The sequence below is a fragment of the Ceratina calcarata genome, unplaced genomic scaffold (assembly GCF_001652005.2).
Source record: "Ceratina calcarata isolate Rehan_Ccalc_2016 unplaced genomic scaffold, ASM165200v1 scaffold203, whole genome shotgun sequence".
Taxonomy (NCBI): Eukaryota; Metazoa; Arthropoda; class Insecta; order Hymenoptera; family Apidae; genus Ceratina; species Ceratina calcarata.
The window spans coordinates 462,907-488,681 of NW_017141919.1; the positions used below are offsets into that span (position 1 = coordinate 462,907).

The 25,775-nt window shown below is 37.6% G+C and overlaps 3 protein-coding genes across 4 annotated transcripts; 1 reads left to right on the forward strand and 2 right to left on the reverse strand.

The window, feature by feature from the left end:
• Positions 1-4,504: 4,504 nt before the first annotated feature.
• Positions 4,505-6,249, reverse strand: LOC108622059 (zinc finger matrin-type protein 2). The gene is made up of 5 exons (XM_018019712.2): positions 6,140-6,249; positions 5,567-5,787; positions 5,416-5,489; positions 5,201-5,346; positions 4,505-5,117 (listed from the first exon to the last, which is right to left on the reverse strand). The coding sequence occupies exons 1-5, from the start codon at positions 6,146-6,148 to the stop codon at positions 4,974-4,976; spliced, it is 594 nt and encodes a 197-aa protein (XP_017875201.1). The 5' UTR covers positions 6,149-6,249; the 3' UTR covers positions 4,505-4,973.
• Positions 6,250-6,502: 253 nt separating this feature from the next.
• Positions 6,503-19,166, forward strand: LOC108622076 (Chromatin assembly factor 1, p180 subunit). Its single transcript, XM_018019744.2, has 10 exons — positions 6,503-6,691; positions 6,793-6,887; positions 7,017-7,720; positions 7,795-7,901; positions 7,995-8,422; positions 8,509-8,675; positions 16,606-16,754; positions 16,831-16,882; positions 16,998-17,136; positions 17,268-19,166. Exons 2-10 carry the CDS (start codon positions 6,806-6,808, stop codon positions 18,260-18,262), a joined length of 2,823 nt encoding a protein of 940 aa, XP_017875233.1. The 5' UTR covers positions 6,503-6,691; positions 6,793-6,805; the 3' UTR covers positions 18,263-19,166.
• On the reverse strand, positions 8,813-16,571 carry LOC108622077 (transcription factor Sp6). Of its 2 annotated transcripts, XM_018019745.2 has the most exons (6): positions 11,715-12,137; positions 11,020-11,300; positions 10,306-10,570; positions 9,690-9,950; positions 9,431-9,570; positions 8,813-9,299 (listed from the first exon to the last, which is right to left on the reverse strand). In XM_018019745.2, exons 2-6 carry the CDS (start codon positions 11,044-11,046, stop codon positions 9,000-9,002), a joined length of 993 nt encoding a protein of 330 aa, XP_017875234.1. In that variant the 5' UTR covers positions 11,047-11,300; positions 11,715-12,137; the 3' UTR covers positions 8,813-8,999. The 2 variants fall into 2 exon arrangements, with proteins under 2 accessions (XP_017875234.1, XP_026666992.1); XM_026811191.1 differs by lacking the exons at positions 11,020-11,300; positions 11,715-12,137 and adding an exon at positions 15,122-16,571.
• Positions 19,167-25,775: the final 6,609 nt, after the last annotated feature.

Here is a 25,775-nt window from a genome sequence, read left to right on the forward strand (position 1 = left end):
AAGAACGTTTGCCTCTTATGTAATCGAGAAATGAAACCGAATACTTGAAGTTTCTAATTAAAATGAGATATTCCATAAAACAATAGATGCGAACAGAAGAAAAATTCTTACAGCTAATTAGTTAGTATTCTCGCATCAAACGTATAATATATCATAACATCAGTTACAGTAAAATTATTCCTTAATAATTCATTTCACGAACACCTCATAACTCTTCCCCTCCATGTGTTCCACTTGCACACACCGACGGCCATAAATCATTAATTTGCTCGACGTATCTCTTGCCAGCATGGCGTTGCATCTCATCACCCTAATTACAATCAGCATTGCAATCAAACCTGACGATAAGCCATAATCTATTATCTGTTTGTTAGTCATTGTAAAATTGGTGGAATTGCAGTGTCAGCTAACGCGGGCCTTCAAGTGTTTCGCTATGAAAGACCAACTGCTGTCATCAGAAAATTGCGGATAAAGGACCGTTAACCCTTCCTTCGGCATTTTTCTGCGCGCGACTAACGTGCGCTGAGAAAAGTTCGAAACCCTTTATTCACAGGTGAAGCTGCCTGAGAGAAAGACCCGACTCGAGACGCCGACAGGTGTTAGAGGTCGAAGCATTCTGCTCGATAATCACTGGCCGGCAACTCCGATGTTCCAACGGCAAATTCTTCCGCGTTTAGCTTTAGGCGAGCACGGACTCTGTCCGTAAATAGCTGGACAGTAGTATACCGCTAGAAAAATTGATAAACGTTGGCCTTTGTAGAAAGTCACGTATCATCCTGAAGAAGAGCTGCACATGGTGTTCGAGAAATCGCGTCTAATGAAAAGTGCGTTTCCCCTAAGAAATGGCAATACAATTCTTTTTCATCAATAAGATAAGATACGTCAAAACGAAACGATATTTTTAAATATCAACACATGGACAATTTTTCCTTGAGTGTCTTCAGTATTTCTCGTTGTAACACAATTGTAGTATTTATATTTTCGAAAATTAAATATGTCTTTTGGAATAAGAATATAAGTATTTACAAAAGGTACATCGAATATATATATACTTGTCAGAAGGGAGTTAGTTGAATGGTTCAAGGAACTCCTTTGAACCATTCTAATGCGCGTCATCTGAAGAGACGTGCGATTCTTGAAACTTGCAACACAGTTACCGGTCATATGTTACAACGTCACGGTACTGTTACCTCAAAAAGTTAAACAGACGTCAGCTTTACTCGTCACGACCTGGGTAAACCTTACGTCCCAGTAAGTTAATGTAAGTACGTTGGTCTCACGTTCTAGCCAACTATTCATTTGTTCCACCATGAGGGTAATCGTTACTCTTCTGTCGATTATTATCATTGGCAAAAAATGTTGAACAATTCATGAAAACATACAATATTAAATTCTTATATGTAATAAAATATATAAAATCATGAAATTGTCCTCCCTTTTCATTTTTTGATCTTATCTAATTTCACATTATTAGACAAACATTGTTTACTAGTTCTTTAGCCAGATTTATACTGGGAAAAATGACTCGAAATTAAAAACATGTAATTCAATTAAAATTGTGATTTAATCACGTCGTCTGACCACGCTGAGATCGCAGCGTGACGGTGTGCCGGTAGATCCGCTCTGTTAAAGCTAGTAATGGTTATTCTCGTTTTCTATTTGATAACAAAAGCTTTTCAGCCTCGATATTCGGCGCGAGGTTTCTCCACCTCTTTCTCTTTTCTTCCTCGATCAAATTTTGACAGGACAAAAAACAATCCTTCACTCGCTCTTTAAACTTATGATTATTCTCGCTTTCTAACAGAAGTCCTTTTCATTAATCCACATTTCATATGAATTTCGAAGTTCAATGGATTTTTAATAGGAACAGTAAATAGAACATTATTTATTTATTGACTGTATAATAAAATTCTGGTAAAAATGTTGAGAAATTATAATTTACAATTACTAGTAATAAACTCAATATACTTTAATCAATATCTACATATGTACATGTATTCTATTAGTTACAAGAACGAAGAACGACTAGCTAATGAAAACAGGATTAAAATAAGATGTGCTCTATTCAACAGCATGCTTAGGAGATTGGAAGATGAGCTCGAGTAAAACCGTCGCAACGCAAACACGGTACAAGTGGTAAGAACGAAGGATAGGTCAGTGAACGAAGACGAATTATAATTTCTATGTGTTGCTTGTTACATACGACGTTTTCGTTTTGCGAACGAGAAACTCGATATAATGATCGAGGACGTCGTCCAACGTGACTTCAATGACGCTTGTTAAAAATTATCTAAACACCGAAAGGCTTTCGAATTAACAGTTTCAGTATTAGAAACTGTATTAGCCATATCTTCTGACATGATAATTATGATGAGAAAATGAATCTTCCTGTTGTAAATTAATGATGATTAGCTATTTAATTAAATTAATTTTTACTGAAAAAATACGCACGTTTTTCTATCAACAAGTTGAGTTGATTTTTTATACAAATCCGCAGTATAAGAGGTAGATTTCACATAAAAATTTAATACAGACGAGAAACTCTGCTGGACGCGTTAAGCGATTTGACGGATGAATTGAATGGTGGCGAACGATCGCGCACGAGTGAACAGAAACTTCTGAAAACAAGAGTTCTCTCGGCCGAGAATGGCGGCCGAGCAAACAGCGTATAATGGATAGAATTCACTGTAGACCGATCATTTTCACTTCCGTGGAAAAGAAAAGGGAAAGTGCGCGTCGTTTCAGAACAAGAAACCGTGCTTTACCGAATGTATGTATGCATCCAATACGTAAAATCAGAAATCCATCTGTGTTTTGCAATGCAAGAGGAAGACAGTTCCCTTTGAGAGAAAACAACGATGAATAATCGCCCGGCATGATCTGAATTATGTGTAACCGTTTGCATAAAATTTCCCTCGGATGTATCGCTCTTTCACACGATATTTTACTCTTAGTATTTTTATGTTAATTAGGTGTTTATGGTCTTACACGAAATTTTGATGCTACGATTCACGTAACTCGTTAATCGCCTTAAGTTAATTTTTAAGAAGTTTATGTATTATAAAATGATTATGTACCCTTGTTTTGTCAGCAGCAACGATAATGACGATAATAATTGAAGTGGTAAAAATCATAATGATGTAAGTCACTTTACCAAGTTGCATTGCTTTCTCGGATTACAAATGCTAATGCGTCCAAAGAAAACGTGAAGTAAGTCTTAACTCATCTTCCTTGTAAGTTGATAGCAGCACGATTTAGATACACGTTAAGAGTTGTACCGCATTTGTTCTGAAAAGTGACTTACAACACCACTATGACTTTTATCTCTTCAATTGATGAAATGATGTACATCTTTTTATGAACTTACTTGACTTTCCGGAGTTGCATTCTTGGATCGGTGGAAGAGCGCGTGGCATCTTTAACTTTTCGATTTTACGCAAGTAAATAATAGTACACAAACACTGATATTCGTAAGATCATGAAGATGTTAATCGATGTCCATCCAGACGATAAGTCCTCTGTCAGGATGATCGTTCGATTTCCGACATTCCGACGATTGTCGCAAAACGTCACATTTTTCTTGCAGTTCGAAACACGAAGCGCGTAACTTTCTATCTGAGCTTTATATCATCGCACCGAAATCCTCGAATTTTTATTAGAACTAGAATTTTTATTATTTCTATCAATCGACGTCGTATTTATTTACACAGTCTGAAACCCGGAATAAGTTTTCAACGTAAACAATTCACGCGTTATGGTCCGTAACGTCGAATTGGCACGTGCCACCAACCCACGTGTACCGAGTATGTACGCGTACGTGTACAGCTGATCAGAAATCACGGGCAGACTAGTTCGCTTCGCGGAGGAACGACCTCCAATGACTGCGAGCTTGAAGTCCTTGGGTTACAAATGGATTGACCTTCGAAAAAAATGGCGGCACTCGTGGCCACGGAGCGTCCACGAGTGTCGACTACACTGGACTACGATGCCGATGCCTACGATGAACCGAAGTGTACGGCCCATGAGCTTAGCTCTAGGTAGGAGGAGCACGGTATACTCGGTTTCAATCTTCCTCGATACCTTCTCTCCTCCGACTTTGGATAAGAGTGAGAGAAGAGAAAGAGAGAACGTATAAGTGAGCGCGTAAGCGTATCTACGTGTGCGTCCTGCGGAACTTTACGGTTTTCGTCCTCCTTTTTTCACCGTGTCTCGGATAAAGAACGATAGACTGGAAGTGCAAGAGAGAAAGTTGTAGAAATGATTACAATACGATGGAAGATCAGCGGCCACTTTCGTTTCGACGAAAATCTCGAATCTCGCTTTCCTTATTGACTCGTGTCGATTTTAAATGATACCACATAATAGAAATATAATTGTATGAATTACTGCTAGTGTATGTTTACAAAATATTTATATATTCAAAGTATGTATACATTATTCTTTCTTGAATTACGTAATATTCTGTGGATCAATGTAATTTTATAAAAAAATATAAACCTCCATGTATAAAATCTTGTACTTTTATTGAAAACTTATAAGACATTTTTTTTACGTAACATAGATTACATTGCTGGTCCAGAAAACTGTAAATATACTTTACAAAGCTTATTTTAAATTTGCAATAAATGTAGATTGACAAAAATTTACAGGGTCAAAACTACTCTGTATAATCACCATTATTCGGTGCTTTCGTTCACTAATTCAGCATACTTTCATTGTGTTTAAAAATTAATTACAGTTAACTACGACGGGTACAGAGCTACCTGTACATTGATCATACAAGAAAAGGGAATAAATTAAATTATGTAAAACTTAACCGATATCAAAGCTAAGTTTGTGTATTAAGATCAGTCTTATTTATCCCTGATCTTGCAGCATTCAAAGTATTCCTCACGAAATTAAAGTCTTTTCTAAAATCGTATCTTTAGAAGGCATTTATCGTTTCACAAACAATCCGACATTTCGTGTAATTGTCACTTTTTCTTGGATCCAAAACCCGAGAAACCCATTATCGCTGCCATTTCATCCGAAGGACCACCGGCGTCCTCATTGGCTTCTTCGATTTTCCTCTTCTTGTCTTTCCTCTTTTCTTTTCTGTATTCCTTGATCTTTTCCTCCTGTGGATAATAAAAATAATTCTGTTCAATTCGATAATAAATCAGACGTGCTAACGAATGTATTTAAAAAAGAGAAAACAAACCTCTTCTTTTAATTCTTTCACTCTTTGCTCTAAATCGTAATCTTTCTTCTTTTCCTCTAATTTCTTTTTATTCATCGCGAACCGAGCTTTGACCTGATCTAGAGTAGAACGTTCTATTTTCATTGACATACCCAGGTTTCGTTGATCTGCAGGACAAAAAATTTAAGCAATTAATATATTGTACTGTATAAAAATCATAAAATCTAGTTAATTACGTTTTGTGCCATTGATGTGGTCCAGGAAATTAATGGAATCCTTAACAACACAATCACAGACATTGCAATAGTACCTGCAAGAATTTTTTAGTACATTATTATCTATATATTTTTATTGTTCCAACAAAGATTTTTCAAAATCTATTTTTACCCTCCAGTTTGCGAAGATGGTGTATTTTTATTGATAACAAAACTTTTTCCTAATTTAGATTCTAGATCGACTTTATAATCTCGTTGCTTGAGCAGCTCCCTTTTTACAGCTGGTTGTTTTGGTATTCCCAACTCTTCTTCAGCTATCTCATCCTGAAGACGCTGAAGCGCTATCCTTTCATATTCTTCTCTGTTCCATTTTCTTCTATGATCATCAGGTCGCTAAATAAACATATCACATGATTTAAGTTATGAGAAAATTAATAAAACAAATGAAAAATATCAATCTTCGTAGCAAGTATATTTCCTACTATGATTATGTTACATTATCTCAGAAACATTTATATATTAGTGTAATGTAAATTTAAAATCTCATATTTATTATCACTTCGAATTTGATGTTCGCGTAAGGAAAACATCTTTATTTTCGTCTCTTCGATGTGAATTATAGGTTATGAGATGTGTCAAACGATATTTTCAATACATATCTTATAGATTAATCTGACCATAAAAATAAATTATCGTAATTGAATTTTAAGATGTTCATAGACCTAATAATTATTGGAATTCTCACCGTAGACATTTTGCAATTCCTAAATTTACAACGACGAGTTAAGACGAATCACAGAACAAACCAGTGCCAATAGTTTTCCTATTCCAGTGTGTTCCAGTGTGTTCGAGTGCGGAAAGCGAAATTTCAGTCGACTAAAAACTATCGACTAAATAGTCGATAGTATGATGCGATTAATTACTATATAGGTAGACTAGGGATCCCTATTGAAGCCATATTGGAGTATTGGAGTTGTCTACCTAGTGAACGCCAAGTTTATATCTCCATTCTTTTCATTTCCTTATTTTCCCGCGTATTTTGTTATAATTGCGGTGTGATAGACTTTTGGATTATTTTATTTTTTGAAGTAATTTTGTAAATTGTATAACTCTTTTACTTGTATATAATATTTGAATTTTGTTAATTATATTTATTGCACATATTGGATACATTTATTTTTAGTTCCTCGTGTTACTTAAATTCGACCGACACCTGACGGGGTTATAGTGATCATTGACAGATTCGAGATTTCAGTAAATGTGATGTAGAAAGGGTTTTGGATTATAATATATTTAGGTATAATAAAACCAGCAAGTGTAATATGTTATTCGTTTATTTAAATTTTTATCCGAATAATTTATTTATGATATCATTAAATTTTCATTATGTTTTATAAGGACTAAAATTGAGATGAAAAAGATGGATGTTGAAGAGAAAAATGAGTGTACTGTCGTGGATGAGATTCCAGTCAAGAAAAAGAAAATGAAACAAGGTATATATCCTGAAAATTTTGTGATATTGCAAAAGTAACTGATCTATGAGAAAAAGATAGTACATGAGTCCTTTTAATAATTATTGTATTTCTATTCTCAATTATCATTTGAATCATTAATCTTTTTAGCACAATTGCCATTCCAAATTCAAAGTCCAGTGGCATCTCCAAAGGTACAAAATAAAAAGAGAAAGCTGACATCACCTTCTGTAGATAATAAAAGTCGAAAGCCAGTGAAAATCTTAAAAAAGAACTCAAGTAAAGATGTAAACAATGAACCTGATAAATCGAATGAAGATGAAAAAAAGGAAGATTCTATAGAAATAGTAACAGAAATTGAAAATATCAAAGAAAACACAGTATCTAATAAGGTAGAAACAGAAAATATAAATGTAACTCCTAAACGGAATTCAACTAAGCATAAGCTAAGTATGGAGCCGATAGTGAAGTTAAGCCCTTTAACAAAGTTTTTCCAAAAATCTGATAAACAAGAAAGTAATTTGAAGGAGCAGAAACATTCATTAGACGAAAGCAAAGATGAATCAGTTGAACAATCTGAAAATTTGAACATTGAGGAAAAAGACATGTCTTCACTTCAGAATGATTCTTTGTGTCAATCTGATTCTGATATAGCTATTTTATCTTCCGACGATGAGGACAAGAATGAGCAAAAGACATCGACTGCAAATGTAGAAAAAAGTATAACTGAAAGTGCACAGATTGCTGTAACTCCCAAAACTGATAATAAACAACAGAAGAAGTTAACACCGAAACAAAAAGAAAAGTTACTACTACGTGCTAAAAGGAAGGAAGAAAGGCAAAAGCAAAAAATGGTAAATTTTATAGTAATACAGTATTGTACTTTTTTCTTTTTTTTTTTTAATGCTACGTCTGATGTATGTAATAGGAGAAAGAAAAACGACTGGAGGAGGAACGACAAAATCGACAGCGAATGAAAGAAGAGAAAATTATGGAGAAAAAAATAAAAGAGCAAAAGAGACAAATGGAAATTGAGTATGTACACATGCTTACTAGTTCTCATCTACAAAAATGGCAATATTCTTAAATTTGTCATTTCAATATTTCATAATCCGAATTGATTTGCAGGCAAAAGCAGAAAGAGAAGCAAGCGAAGGAGGAGGAAAGACGCAAACGAGATGAAGCTAGAGAAGAGGAAAAGAGAAAAAGAGAAGAGGAAAAGCTGGAAGTGGAACGTAAAAAGCAAAAGGCGGCGTCGAACTTCACGAGTTTCTTCGTCCCCAAGAAACAGGAGAAGTCTGAGAAATCCGAGGAGGAGAACGCAACCGAATCGAGAACTTTCATGCCTTTTGAAGTGAAGGCAGACATGAAGTTAGCCCCAGTGTGTAGAAGAACCTTAAACGAACAAGAGAAATCATCGTTGGAGAAAAAGTGTAATGAAAAAAATACTCAAATATCAGACTTGTATCTTTCCGAGATAAAAAACAAAAAAGTTGTTCCCCGCACCTCGCCGAAAACTTGGCCATTTGAAGCAAAAGACGACGTTATTTTGTTAGGTAATTATCGGACTTTTACACGTTCAATATTCATTGGTTTTATTAGAAATACATATTTACATATATGTAAATTAATCTACCTGCAGATGAAGAGAACGATGGTAGTGCCAATATCGTAAATCAGAACATCGTCGTCGAGAAGCAGCGGGTTAAATTGTTGCAGTTTTCCGAAAACCAGCGACCACCTTATTGGGGCACATGGAGAAAACGCAGCCGGTGCGTTAATCCTCGGAAGCCATTCTCAAAGGATACGGTGAGTCTAACGATAAGATTAATAATTTGTTTCGGATAAAACAATACATACATATAATTGACAAGAATATGCCGTATAAAATCGCATACAGAATGTGACAATCGGAGAGGTAAAACAGATAAATAATTAACAAAGAATTAATCACATTTTCAACAATTTTTATTATCATGTTAAAAATCTCGCTTAATCTGGGTCAACTGATCGAACCATTTAAAAAAGACTACAATAGTAATCTTACTTAATCTCTTTTATCGACATCGTAATTCTCATGCGTTGGCTTGATAATCGAAGGTATATTTTTTTATTTTACGCAATAGAAATTAGCTAACTCTCCGCTGGTAGGATATTAATCTTCCCTCCGCGCAATCCTCTGCCTCCGTGGAACAAAGGATACGCGTTCTTTCTATGTACTTTGCGATGCTTGGCCAAGTGATCGCTTCGAGCGAATCTTTTCGAGCACATTTCGCAGGGATACGGTTTCACTCCCGAATGCGATCGCCGATGCCTGGCTAGCTCGTCGGATCGGCTGAAACGCCATCCGCAGCCGGACCATGTACACGCGAACGGTTTCTCGCCGGTATGTCGACGTAAATGAGCTTTCAGATGAGACGCTTTTGCGTACACCTAAAAAAATAAAAAAACCGAATCTAGTTTACAAATGTCTTATTAGAATATTCAAATGGTCAATAATTGAAATTTAGGGAATGGTGAAATTGGTTATTACAAGAAATTGGCTGGAAAAAATTGAAGGATACCTTCAAGCATCCTTGATAGGTACAAGGGAAGCATCGATCTTCCGCCGCGTTCGCCAAGCTGCGATTAGTGTAGTCATGAGTCGCTAAGGCAGCGGCAGCTGCTGAAGAAATATTCTCTTCTACCTGGTTATTGTTATAGTCTTGAAACAAAGAATCATTTATTACTATTAACAAAATAGATGCACTTACCACCTGATTTTCATTCATCGAAAATCTGAACTCTATCTGTTATAACAATTTAGAAGTGCTTGTAACTTACCTATTCCGTTCGTTTCCAAAGTAGCGTCGAGCGCCCTCAAATCTATCCCAAGCACCCATAATGGTTCTTCTCGTGGTAGCATTTGCTGCGGATTTGGTAATGGTAAATGCAGAAAGCCCTCACAACCGGCGGTACACAACGGTGTCCTCTCCGGAAGTCCAGAATTCCAGCCTTTGTCTAAACACCATTCGAGTTCCGAGTCTAGTTCGCTCAACTCGCTAAGTTCACTCAATTCGCTAAATTCGCCCATGCACCCTGTACCTGATGTGAAACATGTATTCTTTACTCAGTATGGCTTTTAGACATTATTTACATTTGCTCATTTATTTATTTATTTATTTACTTAATTATTTATATTTGTTTATGACATTAATTATTATTTACATTCAGTATTGATCCCAGTTATATTTCAACATTCACACGCCGATTAATTCAGGAATCATTCTTCTTATCAAAAAAGACTGTGATTACGAAACTACAGTATGCAAATAAAATACAGAATCTAATCGATAAGCCTGATGAAAAAACACGGTATCTGAATAATGTGCTCTGTTCCTCGTTCGCAATAAACGTTACTTGTTCGAGCAAATCATTCCCACTATGGGTGCCACTCTACCTGACAATGATACCGGTGTGATATCAGGCCATTCGTTCCAAGTTTTCCTCGGGCAAGTCAAATCCGTGTAACACTCGATGTTGCTGAGATTACTTGAGTGAGCATCGACAATTTCGGAGTCGTCGCTGCGCGGCGTTGTTCCGCAAGAAGAGGACGCTTCGTAGTCGTAGGCTAAGGTGGTTGCGTTATTGGTGAACAGTTGCTGCCTTTCGACACCAGTGTCCGTTGTCAAACCCAGTGCAGAAAATAAGAGCTCGTCCGTCATCTGTGTTAAAAATAAGGAAAATATTCAAATGAAATTGTGGCTAAAAATAATTGTTCGTTCTCATGAATCATAAGATTCACGAGTTATGTGTTATATTCATTCATCTGGTAATTGACATTCAATTATTTTTATTGTTGTATAAGCCGTGTTCGTGTTAAATTTATTAGTCTGATAACAACAGTATCGACAATAAACTGTGTATCTGTCGATTTTATTTAAAGTTATCACTGTAAAAAGAGGAGGGAATTGTAATACAATAAGTGACAAATGGATTTTTATTAGTTTTGTTTTAGCGTACATTTCTGGTACAGTTATTGAGATCACGTTAAATGACAATCAAAGGATCTGATTTGCAATAAATATTGTGTTATGAAATTTGACCAATACATATTCTAACTTTTTATAAAATGATTATGTCTTCGCAAGTGCTATCGTGAATTTCTACTCACGTCAAACATCGCACCATCCTCTATCATCTTGTTTTTTGCAATTAGCTGTTGAAACTGAATTTTCAAACAAGCGCGTATCTCGCGATACTATCCGTTTATACTTGCGCTTAATAAATAATCAGTCACTGTTTCTATGTCCGTTACACTATCATTTCCTATTAGCACTGTTACTGTTATAAACACTCCAAGGTTGGATACCACCCGACTATCGGAGAGGAATTGACATACACTTTCCCCTCTTGTACTTCCTCTACTTCAACCGCCAACTCTTAATCTGTATTCTATCAATTATAACAAATAATAGCTGATAGGACATATTCATTAAATATTGCAATTTATTTTTATTACTGTTCCCTTCTAAAATTGACCTGAATGATTTGTTTCTTCTAAACTTAATACAACTGTCTTAATCGGACTGGAGAAGGGTCGAACCAGAACGTCTCCTGTTCACGCGGAATTTACCCTCTCGAACGGTTCGAGGGACGCGTGGATACTGGCCGCAGCTGATCCCGATTCGAGAAGAGACCACGGCGTGGTCTCGTGGTGTTACTTGTCACACGCGGTTCGAGATAATCGAGGCTGTGCCACCCGGTCCCGTCGCCGTGATTCTCCCCAGGGATTGCTGCGCGCCGATCCCAGAACATCGCGTCGTCGGCAGACGCGCCAGCAAAACGGCTTCCTGACTAATTGCTTACCTCGATAATTGGCCACGAGCCGATGTTTCTGCGACGTCTTCCGAGGGAGAATCTCGGCCCCCGTATTTACCAAACTTCTGTCTGACCACGTGGCCCCTTGGCCAATACTTTACTCCCGCAACTTTACCCTTTTTTCTTAACGAATGGTGCCTGTCTAAAAACTTTGCCACGTGGATCATACTTTTTTTCTACTAATGATTCTCGAACAATGCACATTTCTCAAAGCTTCATAACAGCTGTGACTATCAACAGTGTTACTGTTTATTGAAGAACATTATTTTATATGCTATTGCATTTTTTGTAAACAGCAGATTTTATGCATTTACAATATTCTTTTGATAAGTGAGAAATACTTATCTTGAGAACATGTAGTTTTCCAAAGAATTCATATTTAAGAAGAGAATAGTAAGGAAAAATCTGCAGAAAATATCGATTACGTATAATGTATAAAAACATGTAAAACATTTATTTTTTTATAAAATACGTAGATACGTAGAATAGGAAAATAAAATAAAGTTCTATCTATATTTGGCTTTTTAAATGAACGTTGCAAAAGTATTATTTTGATGAACATTGCAAAAGTATTATTTTGCAATGTTCGTTAAAAAGTACGCAATCTACTTATAAGATAAACTAATTTAAGGAAGAGAATGACTGGCAAAGAAACAAATGTATCTATTTATAATAAGTGCAACGGTTTTGACCTAGAACTTAACGAAAGAAGCAGCTACCGATACTGATAACGCGGCGCGAAGGCATTACCACTAGCTTGTGCATCGTTTTTTTTGCCTCTTACATAGTAGGTTTTATCCGTGTCGAACGAAGCTGACCTTAGATACAGTGTTCGTATTTTGCATACAATCCAAGTGTCAAGAACACCGTGTAACTGAGAGAAGTGCAACGTCTTGACCTTGCGCTTCACCTTCTTATTATTGATTAATCTTTGTTTGCTTCGTTCCTCGTTTCTTTATTTTCTTGTTAAAAGTCTACAAATAGATCTGTTACCTAGATATGTAATTTAGGATTCATTCCTCCTTTTATTTCATATAACACTTATTGTGTTTTCAAACTCTTTGTACGATTTTACCTGTCCACGAATTTTAAAAAATTACTGAATATCAGTCGAATATCAATTGGATAATGTTTCGTTGGAGTATAAAAAGACACGGAGCTCGGCGATATCGTTTATGGAAAACAGACCACCACTCATCGACATCGATCCATCGATATTTTTTATCGGTTCGATTATGTCTTTACGCAAACGTTTGTTACACATTTGGAAATCTCTTACGTTAGAGATTCCCGAATTACGATTCGTTGTAAATGCAATAGAATTTTGTTACAATTTTAACGAAGTTTTATTTTACCAATATAGAAAAATGAATCAACATATGTCTGATTCTAAAACAGCAATTTATCGCACTTCGCAGTACATAATACTTATGACGTTTGCTCAAATATAATTAATTCCTATAAAACATTAGACATCGAATTTAAATGATTTCTGTCCTACTCGTATTATTAAATCATTGTACTATTTGTACAATCGTTTTCATTTCATCAACTTTTGAGTTAGATTTGAAGTATAAATTAAATTGATTAAAACAATGGGACAGAATGTGATACAACAATTTAAGTAGGAGTTTTGAAGAAAAAATGAGTTCACGTACACCAGGCAAATAATGATATACAACTCGAATATCTATAATTTAGTTCATAGAAAAAGAAGAGTCAACTCTACACTTTTTTTCATCGTTTTCCATGAAACAGCGATATCGCATCGACGCTTATCTAATGACGCATTTGTGAAGCGTCGTTACGGCCGATTAAACGTTTCCCGGCCGTTTAATTGAAACGTCGAAAAATCATCCGTCCTCTCCCTCGGTCTCTGTCTATCTACGCTCTCAGAACGATTTATTAATTGCAATGCCGTGCTTGCGTTACCGCGCAACGATAAGAAGATCAAAAAAAGCACTCGGCTATTCAATTTGCACTTGTTCAGCTGAAAGATCACAAGCCGAGTCGATATTTTTGCCGTTTTCGCTTGCAGAGCCGATCCTCTTTTTGCTGCGTTTTCGCACGCGGAACGTAGCCCGTTAAGTTTTTATCGGACCGCGAGGTGAACGATCGATTTTTCAACCTTCGTAGAAAGAGCCAATTTCAATTTCAAATAGTGACTATCTAAATCAATACGTAGGATGTTTGTAACGAGGATGATAATCTTAATGGAACATAAAAGCCATTACAGATGGCCGGGTGACATGCTGTAAATCTGACTTCACTTCTACCAGGCTTAATTTTTCCAGACGTCGCCTTCGCTTTCCAGATGGAAATCGATTAGATTATTTTTTTATGAATTTGAAATCTAAAATATATTGATTGATTATTGATTGAGATTGCTCTTTCATTTTGTATTCCCGTTCAATTGCACAGAGTTAAGTTAATGAGTTCTGTTATTACATTTGTTTAAGATATTATTGAAATGCCAATAATAAATAACGTTAAATGTGCATAAGTGAAAATATAACAAATAATCTGTAAGTATGAGAAAAATGATAAACGTACAAACGATTTCTACGAGGTACTTAATTTCACGTGCATGCGATAGGCATTCGATGATGCACCGAAAGGACGCGTCTGTTTCAAGTTCCCCGACACCAATCGCTGCCTGCAGCGTCGAACAATCTCGTAAATGCGTGAAGACGAACAGTGCAGAGGTAGCCGGACATAATTTTTCGAGATATGTTTTATCGCCTCTTAAATGGTGCTTCACGATACCAAACACGATCGTTGGTACCAGAAATGAGTTGCTCGTGGCGTGCCAGCAGAAAAAACGTCAAGTGCTCTGTCAACGCCGACGATCTTTCAGAGTGTCATGTGCACATTGCAAGATTATTTTCTATCAATTTAGGGAAAAATTAGCGAACTAATTTTGTTGAGTATATGCAAGTGGATTTAAGTTTTATATTGATTATCATTATTCCTACTACTTACTGTTTAAACAGACGTATTTTGACTACAAGGCAATGAATATGATTATATTGCATTGTATATGGATAATTAGTGAATTTATATGAATTCAGTTTACTGTTCAATTGGACAGACACCACCATGAAAAGAGTTACAATCGTGTGTGCAAATAGATAATGAATTAGAAAGTGAACTATAAATTCTATCCCATATTAACAATATTCTAGAGGAAAAATTGATAACACTATTCCAAGTAGAAACAACTACGTCTTCCATATAGAGGATGAGTCAATAATAATTATCGTTTGAAATCAAAGGCCATTTGTTAAATTGTATTTTTATTACAACAAGTTAAATCAATTCTCTTATAAATTCATCAAGCCCGTTGCCTGCCAATAAGAGTTGAATTATTAGTAGAAGATACAGTGAGAACTCACGTTTGTCACGCTGCCGAAAGCTGCTCAACTGGTGGTTACCCCTGTACCTCTATCTTCTTCCCTTCTCTTTTCCCGTCGATTTTCCACGTTACGAATTGAACGGCGAGGACCGCGGCCAGGCTGGACCAACGATCATTCGCGATATTTCGTTTCCCGCCACTAATAAATTAATGTCAAAGGGAAGGTCCCGTAATTGATGCTCGCGCGGGTATCAAATCGACGTTGATTTATCGAACGCGCTTGGACCGCGTCTCGCGCCGCAAAACAAGAAAACTTGACGATTTATTGACTTTTCGGTGCACGATCGTAGGACGTTAGATGGGCTCGTTTTGTCGTACCTCGATAGATGAGAATTACACTTTGCGAAATCTTATTTATACTTGTTTATGCCCACTCGAACCTACTGACCGATTGCTCCGAATGAAATTTTCGAATTCAAAATTAATCGCAATTCAATATTGGAATATGTCTTTGTGTTCTCTTAGTGGAGGATGTAACCGTTAATTGATTCCATATTTTACACTCCTTTAAATAATCAGGTATAAATAGCTACTAATATAAGCTACCAAGTTGCATTGATCAATTCCAATTATTTGTCTGTCATCGATAATAATCCGTTTCAATTTTGTAAAATTAGTTTTTGACTTTATAATTTTCGCGTAAGACGCGGTTTACCGAGTTTTACTATGCAGATGCAATAACCGCTCACACACTAACGTCAAAACCGAATAATTCTGTGTACACATTATATTTTTCCCATTTCCTTATACCTCAAATTAATATAGCTTTTAATGAGACACTTGTTCCACTCGTTTTTGTTACCGAGGCCGGAAATAGTATAATTACTTCACTTTCAGAGAATGTCCTGTCCCTCGAAACAGTACTTGAACATAGAATATCAAACTCAAAATTCACATTCTCTTATTTTCTCATTTGATGGGTATACTAATTACTGAAAACAAGGGCTGAGCGTAAACGCGTTCGCATCGTTGCCGAGTATCGCTGAGCGACTAATATTAAGGGAAGAGAAAAGGAGATCATGTGCGTTGACGACGATATCGCTCGTCAAGGAAGTCGCATTGATACCGACGTCCTGCTTAATCACACTTTAGACTCCGGTGAAATCGAGTGGCCGTGATCGCAACTAAAATAAATAGCGACATCGAACGATAACATTCTTGCGAGTCGCAAGCAAAATATAGAAAACAACACTTGGCAAAAAATTCAGAATAATCGTCTTCTTGAATAGTCATCATGAATAGATAGCAGATTTTTATGTAAAATTACATTTTGTATGCATATTTAAAAAGTGTAGACGTTTTCATTTTAATATTTCAGTAACATGTGGTTTGTATTATCTGTCTTGTGTATCTTTATTGATTCTATGCAGTCTTTTACACAAAAGTTTTCTATACGTGTATAAGTCTCGTGTATGCTAAGCTTTTCAGAGTGTAATGAAAATTAGTGAACTTATTTTATTTTAGGAATGGTTCAACTATGAAGTGGATTCGGATGAAGAGTGGGAGGAAGAAGAGCCAGGAGAATCTTTACGTGGTTCTGATGATGAGAAAGACGAAGAAAATCCAGATGAGAATGAGTACGACGTGGACAATGAATTTATGGTTCCTCACGGGTAAGTTAATGATTTTAGTGGATACACTTTTTAAATAATGTCATTTATATTGATCGTTCTTTATTTGATAATTCAGGTATCTGTCGGATGAAGAGCTTCGAGCTGACGAGGAAGATAAGGAGGACATGGTGAGCAGTGATTTTTATAACAAACAATAATAAAATACATACATACGTATACATATGTGTTGCCATGATCATCTCCATTATTATTTAACGTTATTCTTGTTTTTTCTTTTTACAGTCTCCCGAGACACAGAAGTTTAAGTTGAAAGTACTCGGAGAACAGTTCGAGTTGGAGAGAAATTCGAAAACGTGTAAATTGAAACCAAAAATAATTGGCTGTATTTGGAGAGGGTCTGACAACAAACTTCCTCTGAATTGTGAGTACTAACGTAAACTATTTTAGGTCTAGTAGCAATTTCTTATTTATAGCAATTATATTTCATTTGTTACAGTTTCTAATTATATATTTAATACAGTCCCTAATTATTCTTTATTTTGATGTTTACAGTGCCCCAAAGGACGGTGGACCTCATGTCAGCTCACGAAGCCTGGGTACATCAGATACCGGTGACACTGCCCACTGTCTCGGAAAACGAGGCGGCATCAACAAATGAACGCAGCACGCCCACGCATCAAACACCGTCGAGTTCAAAGAAAAAACGAGCTCCGGAAGTCGCTTTGCCGGATCTGATCCGGTTAGTGCATGGTAACACATACGGGTCACAGTTCCTCGTGAAGGAATTCCTCACCTACTGGAGCAAACAGGAGAAAGCGAGCGAGTATCGGATATCAAAGAATGGTTTGAATCAGCAGATTCGCGATATCGCAATATGGTGCTCGTGTCCGGAGAAAGGACCTCTGTATCAGAAGAAGTGTTGGTACGTTCCTGAAGATATTAGAAAAAAATATGTGGACGAAGATCTTCCGATTCCGAATCGCTGGTCGTATAATTCAGTCCCAAAAAGGAAAAGCGAACTCGTTGAGGCTCCTGAGAAAATCGATAAAGAAGAGAAAGACAAGGAGAAAAAACCACCTTTGATCACTCAGTTTACGAAGAAGATCAGCCAGGAGGAGATGAAGAAGCAATTGAGCATTAAACCTGCTCCGTCGAAACCTCCGAAAAGAGTGTCGCTGATTTCCGTACCGAGGGGTGAACCGATACCTGGAACGATAAAAGAGGTACTATTGAAGAATATGGATACACATGAGAAAGAAAAGAAGGTAGAAAATCATTTGGATAGTGAGACTCCAGAGCGCCACGAGAGCAGTGAAGTTAATGATGAGAAGGAGAGTAATAAAGAAAATGAAGATAGACTTGGTATCGTCGCAGGTAAAGAAGAAACGCACAGTGAAGACCAAAAAATGTCGCCTAAAAATACAGAAGAAAACAAAGATGATGTAACGATGAAATCTGAATCGAGCTTACCGAAAATGGATGATAAGTCCGAAAAAGACTTAAATACTACTGTAGATAATTCAATCGTCATCGATATCGACGATTAGTTTGTACAAAGTTAATCTTAGGAATTGTATATTCATTATCGCGCATACGAAAAAAATGATTAAAAAAAGTTTAAAAATGTGATAAATAAGTAGCGATAGGGTAAGACCAGAAAGAAGAAAAATAATAATATTTCATGAAACGGGATGTAGTAAGGACTTTATTTTCAATAAATGTAAGGATTTCATTTTTATATTAATATTATTTAAACGAATCTATATATTCGTAAGTGTACAAAGCGTTCAGGTATCCTCTGTTTTTTATAAATCTTAAATGACACTTAAAGTGGTTATATCAAAAGTTACTACTACTACTACTACTATTATATGTATTGTTATTAGACGTTAGAGGAATGGAAAATAAGTAGCGCTTGGAATCAATTATGTAGTAGATTTTAATTAACTTTGATACTCTATAAATTTTTTACACACGTTATTGCTTATGAAGGTAGTAGTTAGGTAATTACTGCTCAAAAGAATTAGAGGATCGTCATTGTCATTGTTTTGTAACTAAACGGATAAAATTAAGTTTTTAGACGATGCGATCCTCTGATTATTTTAAGTGTCGTTGTACATGGTATTGGATGAAACAGTATAACTTTCAGTATGAACATAACAATGCATATTTCTATTCTCCGTACCTATGCTTCTCATATTATTGTAGCCGATATTTATTAGTAAGACTTACACTCATTAACTGTGCTACATTATCTAACTAAAATACTATCTAAATATGTTAGCAATGTTACAGGCAGATGTTTGAGATGTTCAGTTACAACTAAAGTTCTGATATTAAAAAGTATACTATCGTTGACTTATTAAAAAATGAAGACAGACGTGTAAACTCTATGTTTCGTATGTTATTAATAACTGAATTTTTATAATAAAAATTAACGAATAAATCCGAGAATGTGTATCAATATTCGTATCGAACGTTGCTAATTATCATAGTTACCATTCTATCAATTCTCATTATAAGTAAGTAATAATTATGAATTAGATGCGATTGTTTCATACGTGTGAGGAGCAACGAATACATTCTTATTCTGAATGATCAATATCAATTGGGAAGGGATCACTATCATTGATCGATCTCGCGGCCCTTCTCGTTTCAATAAGACACGCGCTTCCGGTCGACCGCCAATAATGGGATGCTGCAGCGAGAAAGTTTCCGGTGCAGCTATTTTATTTAACTCCGGTGCTCACTTCGACGGAATGCAATTCCACGTTCCGCAAAGTCGGCTCGATGCATTAACCCGTGGCTCGAACGTTACTGGCACCGGTCGGCAAACTTTTTAGCGGTGGAATCCTCTGGATAATTCACATTACTGGAACAGATTATCCCTTCCCCTTCCTACTGTGTTTATCCCCCAGAAGCCATGGAGGCGACTTCGAAAAACGATGGAAAAAAGGGATCAAGGCGATTTCTAGTATTGCATTGAGATCAAAATTAAGATTGAAACATTCCTATCAACAATCGATTGCGGTGTTTTTAATTCAGACTTTCTTCAATTAGTATAAAAAGGCAGCCGTGAGGAAATTAGCCGATCAATTTTAAGACACCGTTTTTTGATTTTCGAATATAGATCTTCAAATGAAGAGGGGGTCCGGTAGAAAGTTTTACAGTCGATGGTTGGAAACTTAGCTTCGGGCTGCGCTCGGGCCGAACGTCATATGGCCGGAATAAGGAAAGGTTCTGGCCCGAGATTACAGCAATTATCGAATCACGTTGCGGATCTGGCGCCACGCAGCTCCAAAACGTAGAAATTAACCTTCAGCCATCGGGGATAGGCGCACTTGCTTCGAGCTGCCTGAAGAAAACGTGAACCGGTACATATTTGCATTCGCAAGTGCAAGAAGTTGAATACTACAATATGAATAGCTTATACTAAACATCATTTCCACTCACGGAGACATTGCAGAAGTATTATTCTTCATCAGAAAGTATAAATTACAAATATTCTTATAAATACAATTCTTGTAATTTCATGGGCTCAATCTATGCGCCAATTTCATTGATGGATTATACATACATATGTATTGCTACCTATACAGAAATTGCTAGATAGAATATGCACACTACAAACGCTTTAAAACGCTAACGAAGAAGTTTACTCTATCAGATTAATATTTTCGCTTCGGTTGCATTTTTTCCTGGATACGAAAGATTTTTTTACACACAGATTTCCTGGATGGAGCCTGGATGATTTCCTGACAGATTATTCGTATCCATCCTTCGCAACTTCGAGATGTCGCGGTTCGGTGCAGCCAATCAGGAGTTCACCACCGATCGTGGAGCTGTTGGCCATGTCTCCGGATATTAATGAGAGGATAGAGAGACCGGCCGGAGGCTCGGATCACGGCAGCGGACTCTCCTCAGAGCGAAGATGGAAGAGGATGAGGCGATTGCCTGCCACCTCCACCCCATCGTGGTGGACCGTCGCCGGGTCGAAGAGGAGCGAGGAGGCGCTCGGAGGGAGAGTCTCCACCCTGGGACCACGTTCGTGGAGGGAGAGGACGTCGTCGGGTCACGAGAAGCCGTCAGAGAGAAGGACGGAGCCCCAACAGAAGGAGAGAAACCGATTCCTCTCTACGGGTACATTCAGCTTCATAAATTATGGGACACTTGCATTGGACCAAGCCATTTTACTATTATTTTAATCAAAATAGTTACGACCTCATGAAAATGATTTTTTTTAAGAAAAAGCAATTGAATGTAGAAAGTAAAGAAAAATTGTGTCCTGTACGTGATCAAATCTCAATTCTGCTGTGAATTATAGGATTTGAAATCTTCTGCAGAACATTCTACCGTTATTTATAATACATAATACAAGAGAATAATATTGGCGATTGCTGGCTCATTCTTGCGTAAACCCACAAGTTTTTCCTGGTTCTAAACTCCTTTGTGTCAAGTGTCCAGTGAATTGCAGACGGGAGTGTACGTGCGCGAGTGACGCTGCAGCGGCAGGAGAAAGAGCTGGAGGATGAGGAGGAGGACCAAGAGGAAACGGAGCTTGAGAGGCCGGGAGAGGGGTTGGAGAGAGGAACGGCAGTGAACCGAAAGAGAGAGAGTGAGAGAGAGAGAGGTTCTGGACCCCACGTAGGAGACGTTCAATACTGTAGCAACGACGCCGAGCCAACGCCATTGGCTACCATTTTCTCTCTATACCTTCTAGGCATACACCTTGTACTCTATTCCGGTCTACTCCACTTTATTCTCGCTGCTGCCGTTCCTCTGCTCGCTTCCCCGACCCTTCGATGGCTACCCAACCCTTTGCCAGCTTCGAGTACCACGGAGGATTCGAAGGTATGGCCGGAGAACTGGATAAGAGGAAGGATTTCTGGTATTGTCGAATGATTATGTGTATGGATCACTTTTTTGTTGAATAATAAGAATAAGAAGTAAGAATGTCGCACCGAGGAAGACAATGCAAAGATTAAACAGATATAAATATAATTTTATAATGGAATCATATCTATGCGGAGGGTGTACATATTCTGTAGTTACAAAGCTGTAGGCTTTATCTTATCTGTATGACTCTAGCTTTAAGTATTTATACGAAGATTATTAATTCGGAGAGAGAAAAAACAAACTAACAAACCAACAAAACGGACTACGAATTTTATGCATCTATGAGAAACTTCGATAAATTAAAGGACAGAAGATATTTCATTTTTTGAATCCATACTATTTTCATAAAGATTCTCGAGTAAGCTTCTCGCGACTGTTTTTTTCTAAAAACCCTCTTGCGCATGGAATGGGCGTTCCGCCCGCAACGAAACTCGCGATCTCGTATTCAAGGGAAGCAACCGGTGAGCGCGCGTTACGCGCTCGATCCGGTGATCCGCGGCTCCTTATGATTACGCCGTACCCGCAGCATAGAACACCGCCATGGAGAAAAGGAGAAGAAAGTGGCTCTCTCGAGGGCGGGACACCGGGGTTCGAGCTGGCAATCATCCGGTGTATCTCTCGCCAAGCGAGAGCGTTTCGTGCCGATTGCCAGAGAGCCGGGCTTATGGTCGCGAGCCATCATCATCATCGCGCCCGGCAGCCTATCCGGTCGCGCCTAGGCTTACGCAACCAGTGTACTTACACTGCCGCTCAAAAGTTTTGCTCCAAAAATGTTCTACTATGGTGTGTCGCTTGCCCAATCTCATTGACAATGTTAATTACAATTTAGAATGTGTTCTTATCTTAAACAATATGATTGAAAATTATTCGAAAAGAAGAAACGTTTGGATAATTCGTAAAATAAATTTGTGCTCTAATCTAATCTAATCTAATCCAATAATCATTAAACCAAATTTAAAGCTCTGACTAATCTGATTGAAAATTTGCTGCTCACTTGCTATCATCTAGAACCTTTTTCTTTACGTTTATGTTACACGTGATAATTACTTTGGAGACGAAGTGGAATCAAGTATTTTGTAATTCGATTGTAGTGAATCGGTAGAGAATAGTCGCGAGTATTGAAACTTTTGAGCGTTAGTGTATCCAGGCGTGACTGGCAGCGAGGCGAGGGTACCGCGGCTTTCGGCCTTAGCATAATTGCCCGTAAAGGCATCGGTAATGCGTCTATTACACCGATGCCTCTGTACACGGCTACTGACACCAGGCATCAATCCTGCTACCGAGTATTCAATTAAGTATCACCCCCTCCCCGTTCGCTAGCTTCGATACTCGTGTTTTCTCTTTTTGTTTATTCTTACCAGTGTCGGTGTTTTTATTGAGCCGGAGGTTCTTACTTATCCAGGCTCTCCTAATCCGATCACGGGTTTTCCTCTTTTCCTGATCCATCGCCTCGGGAAATGGATCAGACAGACTCTAAATATCTCACTGGGGCGAGGGAAATCGGAGGCGATTTCGTTCTTGGGTAATCGGTAACTGAGTAGCTTGCTGTTGACTTCCCGATACAGATTCCAGGAAGATTTGAGATTAATGCTAGACGTATACATATGTACGTATGTAGGAGTTGAAGAAGAATAAATTGCTCATAATGAAATTCTTAAATTTTAACATATTCATTATTTACTTCTAATATTTCTAATAATATATAATAATAATAATTTCCAAGCTAAGCACATAATTATTTCCCTATTAATTAATTTTTTCGAAAACCGACATTTCGATTCGCAAATGTGGCTTTGTAAGAATTCTAGCTATATAAATAGTTATTGATCACATTTGTCGATAGACAGATAAGATCTGTTATCTTTCCATGGAATTATAACCGCGATTACAATGTTCCAGCTTGGCCGCTAATTTTAGTCTCACATTTCCATGTTGCATCACAATCTCACGGACATCATAGTCCCATTTAGGGGCAGGGGGTTCGGTGTAACTGGTCGCAAGGCCCGCAGCTGTTGGATCTTATGCTAATCCCACCCCGCGGGCCACGGGTTGCCGCGGTACCGGCCGCATCGCATGAAAAACTTGCTCGTTACACGCTCGCCCATAAATCTCTGGGCTAAAGCTTAATCTGTTCCCGTGGCCACGGAAAACTCAGACCTGGTCCTAGCCAGATGCTCGCCGCGGATTTTACCATAATTTTTTATCCTTCGGAAGGAAATTTTCAATCCCCCGCTCTTAACGAAAACTTAGGAGCCTACGCGGAATCTCAATTATTTCCGACGAAAATCGGTAGAGGAGGAAATTGAAAGAGCGTGGGTGGGTTAATGAGTAGGTGGAGCATCTATAAACCTAATAGATAGGTTTTTATTGAAAAAACAAATGATGAAATTAGATATGATTATAATGTGTAGAATGTATACTATACGGAGAATGAAATTCAATGATATGTCAATTCTTATGGTCATCATCACAATCACATATTCTCCATAAGTGCATATTTTTTTGTACCTCTTCCTGTTTGGAGATTTGTATCGGCTAATGTTGGACTGATCGGGATAAATGAAAATTCCATGGAGCCAGGTGAGATTATGCCGGATGTGGGAGAATTTCCCAATCCAAACAACAAATTTTTTTCCAACGCGTGGCCGAGCGATATCTCGTTGTAAGATAACGTGTCGTGTCGTGGTTTTTTTTCTCAAGTTCATAATTCACACGAATCAACTGTTGCTGGTCGCGATTTGCATTGACAGTCTGACCAAGTTGGAGCAATTCATAATATCCCCTGTACCCTTTATATCCCACCATCGTATGCACAGTAAAACCAATTTAGTGTGAATAAGTCCATCTATTTGAACCTCGTTAATAGCGATATAGCCGTCTCGTATCATCATTCTTTATCTTCAGTTCTTTTAATAGTTTTTACTTTGACTAGATGTCAAATGTTCCATAACTGTAAATGTTGGTATTTAAACGTTATAAAATGACAGGCGATTATTTACATTCAAATCAAAGATGTAAATAATTTAATATCGAAGCATCAAATTAATTTCTGTACCTAATAAATCCAATCACGTTGTTAAAACGATCCTTCGTGAATACCACAAGGCATGAACCAACCCTTTCATTTGAAAAACCTATATCATACTAAAAGCAAACATTTACTGGAACCTAAACGTTCCTCCAAGCAATCGATCCGTCCCTCTGCCACGGCCATGAAGCTCAGAAACCGGAACAGGGTAATCGCTACACTCGATTCGTGTCGTGTTTCTCCTTTCCGAGCAGGTAGCGAGCTCAGACCGTTTCGTGCGTCATTTTTTCCGTGTTCTAGGACGCTAGCGCGTTGTCTTGCCGATATCTACGTTCAAGACTTCACGCGAGCGTCCTCTCTGCTCGAAAAGCGCCGGTTCTCACGCTACGACTTTTTTCTCCTGGCTGCGAGCCACGCGGGAACGCGAACGTTGGTGAACGCTTCTTCGGGGGCGAGGCTCCTATTATGCGTTGCCGATCATGACGTGCACGAGACACGATGCGCGTTTCAAATATCTCCGGATTCTTTCATGTGATTACACAAATGTGGTTCACTAGATATTAACACCTCGATTTTTGTCGTTATTATTTTATGTGACGAAGAATATAAGCTTATACATAATGTTTAATAGTTTCAAGAGAAGCACATTCTGGCGTAGCCTGAGCTATTTTGTAGGTGGACGCGTAGTACTACACATCCACTTACAAAATATTTCACATAAATGCTCGAAACCATTCAACATTATACTACATGTATGTATGTAGGCATTCTTTGCCACGAATAATAGTAACGAAGAAAATCGAGGTTACAATATGGATAAACCACCCTGTATAAGCTGTTAGCGTTTATCCGACAAACAGTAATCATCATACACTACTTCAAATACAATATTGTATTGTATGTCTCGATTAGCTTTATACATGGCTATTGAAAAGGAATTTTGGCATGGTGTTACGCAGTTATTTTTATATTCAAAGCGATTCGAAAATGTTATCAACGACATTCGCCGGATCCCGAGGTCGTAACTGAGATAGAACGGAGGGAGGAACGAAGAAGGAGAGCCGACAGAGTGGAGGCGGATAGTTGCTGGTAATATATCACCCTCTTGTCGCCCGTGAGACGCGAGTCGGTCCGCC